We start from the raw sequence: 8619 nt of genomic DNA, 5'->3' as shown, positions 1-8619 counted from the left end.
TGGATAGCTGGCCAATCAGAGCACACCTCGCTTTTCAGACCGATGAGCTTTGTAAAAATCGACGTGTTTCAGAAAGGCGGGGCATAGAGGAGAAACAATAATGTACAGTATGTGGAAAATAATGTGTTTTTTGAACCTTAAACCGCATAAACACATTTCATTACACCAAATACAGAAAATAATGTTATTTTTAGCAACATCATATGACCCCTTTAATCACAGCTCCAAAAGATTCATCATATGTGACCCTGGACTACCAAACCAGTCATAAGGGTCAATTTTTTTAAATTGAGATTTATACATTTCCATTGATATATGGTTTGTTAGGATATAGGACAATATTTGCCTGAGATACAACTATTTGAAAATCTGGAACCTGAGGGTGCAAAAAAAATCGAAATATTGAGAAAATCACATTTAAAGTTGTCCAAATGAAGTCCTTATCAACATATTACTAATCAGAATTTAAGTTTTGATATATTTACTAAATGTTTAAATGGAACATGGTCTTTACTTAATATCCTAATGTTTTTTGGCATAAAAGAAAAATCGATAATTTTGACCCATACAATGTATTTTTGGCGAATTGCTACAAATACACTATTAAAAATAAAGGTGCTTCACGATGCCATAGAAGAACCTTTTTGTCTAAATGGTTCCTTCAAGAACCTTTAACATCTGAAGAACCTTTCTGTTTTACAAAAGGTTCTTTGTGGCGAAAGAAGGTTCTTCAGATTATAAAAAGGTAAGAAAGAGATGGTTCTTTAAAGAACCTTTGACTGAATGCTTCTTTGTGGAACCAAAAATGGTTCTTCTATGGCATCGCTGTGAAGAACCTTTTAAGCACCGCTATTTTTAAGAGTGTATACCAGAGCGACTTACGACTGGTTTTGTGGTCCAGGGTCACATATTATATCTGGGGTTTGGATGTCTCGTACATTTACTAAACTTCCTGAAAATGATTTTGTTACTGTATCCAAATTACATTTATTTCTTCTGATTTAATGAGAAAGAAAACTCTTGACATTGCATTTTTGGTCAGTTTTGGTGGTAAAAGCCCACGTTATGGTGAGCACATTTTCCAAGTGTAGCTCTATTAACTTTAGCAAGGTAATGATCATTTCTGCCATGGCAAACAAAAAAAGCATTCATGAAAATGTTGCTTGTGGTTTACAGGCATTGGCCGCTTTCAGTGAAACTAAATTAATTATTGACAGCTGTTTTTAAATTTAGAGATAAATCTTAATTACTGTTGGTTTGCTCTCTGTGTTAGAAGTGGCAATTTTGTTATGAATCTATCATTCAAAATGACCGTATAGAATTTTGTAAAATAATCTGAAGTATGGTTAAACAGTAGCAGAAACTGCATAAACACATGGTACTGTACACGTGATAGACTTCATAGAAACTCATTTCATCTTTGAAGGTTTTCAAGTTTCAATTTAATTCAGTGATTTATGACAAATTAAGAGTTATACACAAATCATATGTACAGGTTGAAACCACTAGTGGAAATGCAATACTTTCACATTTATTCATTTTGCAGACACTTTTATCTATAGCGGCTAATGTATGAAGAGTACAACAAGTGATCATCTTAAGCAGGCAATAACATGAGATGTTCTAGCAATACAAAGGTCCACACATCGTTCAGAATAGTGCAAGCTAGAACATGAAGGGATAGTGAATAATAGTGAAAGGATAGAAAAAGAATGAAAGCTGTGTATTAGCAGCATATGCAATGTTTTATTATTATTATTACAAATTATATTGTCAGCATAGTAATCTGTCTCAGTATTTTTGAGAAAGAAAAAAAAGTGGGTCAACACGGTAGCTCTGTGGGTAGTACTGTTGCCTTTCAGAAAGAAGGTCCTTGGCTGAGCCAGGATGCGTTTCTGTGTGGAGTTTGCATGTTCTCCCCATGTCTGCGTAGGTTTCCTACAGATGAATAGGTAATAGGTAAAGAATTGCTAGGAGTGGCAAGAGCTTGTGAATGCATAGAGCAGAGTTTCAGTGTCTTTTGGGCTTAAAAGTGGGGGAAGAACACTGAAATATAGGCTTGAGTGGTTTCAGAGGGTTTGAAATAAGCACCTTCAATCTAAACTCTCATGGTAGCCTTTATATATATATATAGAGAGAGAGAGAGAGAGCTTGTGGTCCTAATAACAACTTCAGTTTTTAATTCAAGATTTTATTACCACTAATACAGGCATTAAGATCAGATACATAGATCGCCAGGTCAGAGGTGATTTTGTTGTTGTTGTTGTTGGTAGTATTGAGTTTTCTCCAATCTGGTCAGTGGATTCCAGACTCGTTAAACACAGTTTTCCAGCCTGGTGTGTAGGGCTGGGCGGTATAGCTAAAAAATGTATCAACAATATAATGTTTCATATCATTCGGTATCGATAATTATTGAAATTTTTTATAACCTTTTTTAAAACAAAGAGCAATAGAAAAAAATGTTTACATTTAGCCACTGTATTTTTAAATTAACAATTTATTGAGACAAACAACAAATATTTTCTTTGTTTTAACAGTCAAGCACACAATAAAAATTAAACAAATATCTAATTTCTAATGTTTTATATGCAGATTAAATAGGTTAAACTTTTGGCTTGTTTCCCTAGGCCACAGGAGGGCGCAATGAACAAAATAATGCAACACAACGCTAACTTCCGTTTCACAACGGAAATAACTGTCTGTAAAAAAAACGTGCATTACGTCTAAATTAACTCATATAAATTAAATATAATTTCGTAAATTTAATAAACAATTATGAACAAAACAGCATCATGTATTTATGCATTGCTTAATACATAGAGCCGAATCACCCATCACGCAGATTGCATTTAAAAACATATGAGAGAAGGAATAAACCTCCACAAATTCGTGACGTGTTTTCTAAAAGTGTAAATGACTTAATTTTGTAAGACACACTTTGACTTTGAAACATCCCCGAATTTAAGATATCTTAAAATGATAATTAAGTTATTGAATGGTTTGGTTTCGGTTTTAACCTAATCAAGATCTTCTACGCATTGAGCTACTATATTTCTCTAATATTTTGAATGAATAACGCAGCAACTGCGTGTCTCGTGGGCTAGACTAACAAAACATTAAACTACAACGTCACTTACATCATCATCACCGCATCTCGTGCTCCACTGATGACGCTCCCTGACACACACCTAACATTCAATTGTACTATTTTTGCATTCAAATGCAAATGTTTATTTTAAATGTAACTAATATTCATTTTTTATTCACAATCTCCTCATCACAGGCAGACACAGCACTCATGTTCGTGTATGTGTGTGCTGTCTTATGCAGCACTTATAGCACGTGCATATCGTGCGCCATATCGAACATTTTTTATATTGTCATCGAAGAAGGTGTACCGTCGATAAATATCGATACCGTTTTATCGCCCAGGCCTACTGGTGTGCATCAGCAACTTTATTGAGTAGTCCTCAGAAATCTCTTTGATGGAAACCTTGTGAGATGAGGACCAGTCTTTAAGGTCCAGGTTTAATAGAAAGATTTGTGTATTTGGATTCTCTTCTAGTTAGGAATTAGATAAAGATTTGATCAGAAAGTAGGTCAAATTTATGCAGAAAGAGTTCATAACATTTCTGTTGCTACTGTATTTATTGTATTATATATAAATCTTTAGGGGTTTTTTTCCTTCACTGTTTTCTTCAAACCATACTGTGAAATGTTTTACAGGGTCAAAGAGGAGAAGCTGGTGAAAGAGGAGTAGATGTAAGTAAACCATTTACTGTAATAATGAACTTGATGTTTATAAGTTGCTGGACTGTCCAATTAAAATATGTTGTTTACAGCGAGTTGTGGCTTACTGAAATATTGCTAGAGCTAAAGATTAAGATTTTGGTAGAAATGTAAAGGGATAAGGAATTTGGGGGGAAACACTGTCTCCTCTTAAGATGGAATAAAAAGCCCAGAAAACCATCATACATTCTTTGTTATATGTGATCATAGTAAATGTTTTCAAATGTCATTGGCTTGTATTCCCATGGAAAATGTGGCCATTTTGTGAGTTCTTCTTTGTACCATAAAAATGCAGCTGAAATGCATAAATGTAAACTTGTCAGATTTAATTACTGTATGCTTAGAATAACACGCTACGTGTCTAAGATGTTGCTTCTGGGAGCCTTGCCTTCGTGTCGCTGTAGTAGAGGCCTATGATTTCCTCCATGTGGAAAACGCTATCCAGTCATGAAAATGTGGAACGTCATGGAATTTGGCAAAATTTGGAAGAATAAATCAAACATATGGCTGTAGAATTAATTGAATAACAATATGAACTAGTGTTTTATAGGGCTCTATTACGGTTAAAATTGTAATAAATAATTAAATTGTTTTGTGAATTCAGTTGATTAGTCATCCTGTTTGGTTATTAAAATTTAATGAACACATTAGAAACAGATTCCAGAAGAATTAAAATGGGAAACACATAATTTGGGAAAAATTCAACAACCTGATAGGGCTGTATAATCATAATATAATTATCTGATATCTGTGATAAGAAAGATTAACATTTATTTTAGCACTAGGATTCAGTGAACAATTGGCTGTCAGTGTTATTGATTTTTATGCAACCTAAAATAGACTAGCTGTGAAATTCATTTTCCAAGATTTCAGGTACCTAAACGTACTCAAGAAGTAGCCCATGTTGCATGCAATATGAATGATTTTATTGAACATGCTTATGTTTAAGATGTTTGAAAGTGAAAAGAAAGTGAAAGTGACGTGACATGTGGGCAAGTATGGTGACCCATACTCGGAATTAGTGCTCTGCATTTATCCCATCCAAAGTGCACACACACAGCAGTGAACACACAAACACCGTGTACACACACCCGGAGCAGTGGGCAGCCATTTTTTGCTGCGGCGCCCGGGGAGCAGTGCCTTGCTCAAGGGCACCTCAGTCGTGGTATTGAAGGTGGGAGAGAGTACATTCACTCCCCCCACCTGCAGTCCCTGCCGGTACGAGACTCGAACCCGCAACCTTTGGGTTACGAGTTCGACTCTCTAACCATTAGTTCCCCGAACCTACATATTTATATGTATGTTTTACTAAAACATGTGTATCCAACTGAACAGGGGATGAAAGGTGAAAAGGGAGATTCTGGGCGACCTGGTGTTCATGTAAGTTTCATATATATGTGTGTGTGTGTCTTATAAAAAAAGACATTTTATTCAGTTTTGCACATTAAAGAATTAGAAATCAAATAAATAAAAATAAATGCTTTAATAGTAAGACGTAGCATGAATTTCTGAATCTGAAATTACAGAATCAACCACAAGGTGGTGGAGTTCTTCTTGATAGTAACAGTGCTTTATAGCCATATTGTAAGTGCAAGGCAAGGTATTTTTATAACAGTGCATACAGCATGGTAGTTCATTTGAAGTGTAAGCGTAAAGCATTGTTTATTCAGTGGGTCAATATTTTGCTCAATATTTTACTCCGGTATATCGAACTACATATAGCAAAAATATACTATACACTTTTTGTGGATATACTACAAAAGCTCCTAGTATCACTGAATAACAGTATATTTAAAATTTACTCGTTCGTATGGACTGAAAAATTAATGAACACATGTATTCAAAATCTTTACTTTTCCTTGCATCACTATCTAGTGCATCTGCAGCATTTTACAGATTTTTTTTTAGGTGTTTGATCAATCAATTTCCTGGCAGTTCTAAGAAGAATTAGCATTGCATATCATTTTGCGAAATCATACGGTTGCCTTGTAAAAAGTATAGTTGTGTTATTGTTATGAAGCTCTTTTGTAATGCAGATCTGACTTCTCTCTTCATAAACAGGGTTTACCCGGGCCAGCTGGCCAGAAAGGAGAGGTGGGCGAATCTCTGATCTGAATCCACATTTCCCATTAGCTGTACCGTGAGTGTGTTGAGTTGTATTTGTGTGCGTGTCAGAAAGGGACATCAGGAGAGCCCGGTCAGAGGGGTCAGATCGGCCATCAGGGGCTCCCTGGACAGACAGGACAGACCGGACCCTCGGGGCCCAGAGGACTGAGTGGAGAAATAGGCCCCCCGGGAACACCTGGACCGGAAGGACGACCTGTAAGTATCGTGTTTCCAAATAAATATATTGTTTAGCCTTCTTCTGCAATAAGATAATCTAGTCAATGAAGGATAAAATGTTGCATAGACAATTAAATAGACACTCTTGTTCCAACGAAGACATGCATTTTCACAGGGCAGAGAGCTGTCTGAGCAACATATTCAGCAGATTTGCAGAGATGTCCTTCGATGTGAGTACCCAAAATGATCTCCCAGTAATACTCTATAGCATTTTAATAAATTGTATAAGTACATATACAACTGAATCTAAAAACAAGTCCAGCTCAAATAACATTTTTCGATTTTTTTTTTTAAATAAAATGTTTTTTAATGATTTTTGTTTGTTTGTTTGTTTTGCATTACATTGCATTTAATTTCAGGGTATGTTTTTCTAAACTTGCCTCTTTTCAATTTTCAAGAAACTAAAAATAGTGAGGCTACACTACCAGTCAAAAGTTTTTGAACAGTAAGATTTTAATGTTTTTAAAGAAGTCTCTTCTGCTCACCAAGCCTGCATTTATTTGATTCAAAGTACAGCGAAAACAGTAACATGGAGTAATGATGCTTTGAAATCAAGGGAATACATTACATTTTAAAATATATTCAAATAGAAAACAGTTATTTTAAATAGTACGAATATTTCAAAATTGTACTGTTTTGCTGTATTTTGGATCAAATAAATGTAGGCTTGGTGAGCAGAAGAGACTTCTTTAAAAAACTTTAAAAAATTTTACTATTCAAAAACCTTTGACCGGTAGTGTACATAAATATTGATATTGAACACACACACACACCAATATCTGTAAAATAAGTAAGTTTTGCTTAAATGAAGGGTTGTAAGTAGTAGTAATATTCTATTATGCAGTGTGTCCTTCATTACTTTTAAGTATACTGCTCTGACCCTTCATGGCATTGAGTATACAAGTTCATGACAAACTGTCACATCTACCTTGTTAAACACCTCGAGGTGCAAAGCAAAAAGAAGGAAAAAAGCGTTAAAGCAAAGAAGGTGGTGCATGAATGTATGTGAATAAGTCATGGTGTTCTGACTCTACCTTTGTTGACACCCACTGCTCTATGGATTTGGAATGCCTGTTTATTAAGTGCAGGCCCTTTTACCAACTACTTGAGTTTACATGCTGCTGTGATATATGTACCACCAGATGCAAATGATAAAATAGCCATAAAAGTACTCTGTCCTGCTATCAGTAGGCAGCAGGCATTACATCAAGACTGGGCTTTTATTGTTGCTGGGGACCTCAATTATTGCAGCCTATATACTTCCTAAATTCTATCAGAAAGTTTCATGCTCAACAAGAGGACATAACATTTTGGAACCACATCTGTACTAATGTTGCTGATGCCTATAGGGTCACCCCCCTTCCCACCTGGGACAGTCTATCTCTCTTTGTTCCTACTTCCCCAGCATAGACTGGTAGTCAATGTCAATGTGAAGCATCAAGATCTGGTCAGAGGGTGCGGATTCTGTTCTTCAGCACCAATTCCAATGCACAGACTGGAGAGTGTTTGCTGCACATGCCATCACACTCAATCAAATCAAATCTCTTTATTGTTACACATCATATACACAGGTGTACCGGTAGTGAAATTCTTAAGTTCAAGTCTCTGTAACAAGGCAGTATAAACAACACGACGTATATACAATTGACAATATACATAAAGGTATAAAGGTTTGCAAGAGATGCAGTTTTCAGGTCTGGAGATCAGGAAGCTTACAGCTCAGCCAAACCCAGGAGGGCATCATCAAGGCTAAATATGCATACAAACAGGGAATTGAGGAGCACTTAATCTCCGCTGACCCCCCAATGGATGTGGAAAGGCATTTGGACTATTGCAGATTTCGAGATGCCCAGTTCTTTACCCCCATTCAGCTCTGCCTCCCTTCCCGAAAGGCTTCACAACTTTAATGCTTGCTTCAACCAGGGTAACAAGGAGATAACATCTAAAGCGGATCCTTTACCTGGTGCACTACACTTCCCACTCTCCTCCACTGAGGTTTATAATACCTTATAATATATACTTCATAATTTATAATACCTTTATAATGCCGACGTTGATGGCTGCCTCTGTGGCATGCTCCGCAGTTTTTATGTTTTTGTTAGTTTGTCCTGTCTTTAGTTATATCCCTGCAATCAGTTTCACCAGAGACGAATTGCTAGACATTCGGAAGTACACACCACCAGATATTTCACCGGTTTTCGATTATTCTGATGTTTTGCTGGACATTGTAGTTGGGGCAGCTGCGGCGCTGATCAAACGCTTCAGGACGCGCAGACGGGGGAAGCGAGGTGGCGCCCTCGTGAAGCTCAGGCAGCGCGGATTCAGAACGCCGTTGCCTAGCATCCATCTGGCGAACCTCCGCCAAACCTCCTCCTGCCCAAACTAACTCAGCTCTCCGTGCCCACCTCTGTCTGTTAGTGGATCAACAGCTTCCTGACAGAGAGACAGCAGCTAGTGAGGCTGGGAAAACTCACATCCAACACCCGC

General features: G+C 36.8%; 1 protein-coding gene across 1 annotated transcript in view; it reads left to right on the top strand.

The window, feature by feature from the left end:
* col21a1 (collagen, type XXI, alpha 1) overlaps positions 1-8619 on the top strand; it is a 96481-nt gene that overhangs the window by 74625 nt on the left and 13237 nt on the right. Inside the window, exons 23-27 of the mRNA XM_016477184.1 lie at positions 3727-3762; positions 5125-5169; positions 5851-5883; positions 5965-6111; positions 6248-6302. Coding sequence (XP_016332670.1) covers positions 3727-3762; positions 5125-5169; positions 5851-5883; positions 5965-6111; positions 6248-6302 — 316 coding nt within the window. The remainder of the gene's footprint in view (positions 1-3726; positions 3763-5124; positions 5170-5850; positions 5884-5964; positions 6112-6247; positions 6303-8619) is intronic.

This window comes from Sinocyclocheilus anshuiensis, unplaced genomic scaffold, assembly GCF_001515605.1.
Source record: "Sinocyclocheilus anshuiensis isolate Anshui unplaced genomic scaffold, SAMN03320099.WGS_v1.1 scaffold1540, whole genome shotgun sequence".
Taxonomy (NCBI): Eukaryota; Metazoa; Chordata; class Actinopteri; order Cypriniformes; family Cyprinidae; genus Sinocyclocheilus; species Sinocyclocheilus anshuiensis.
This window is presented reverse-complemented; position numbering and strand designations above follow the sequence as displayed.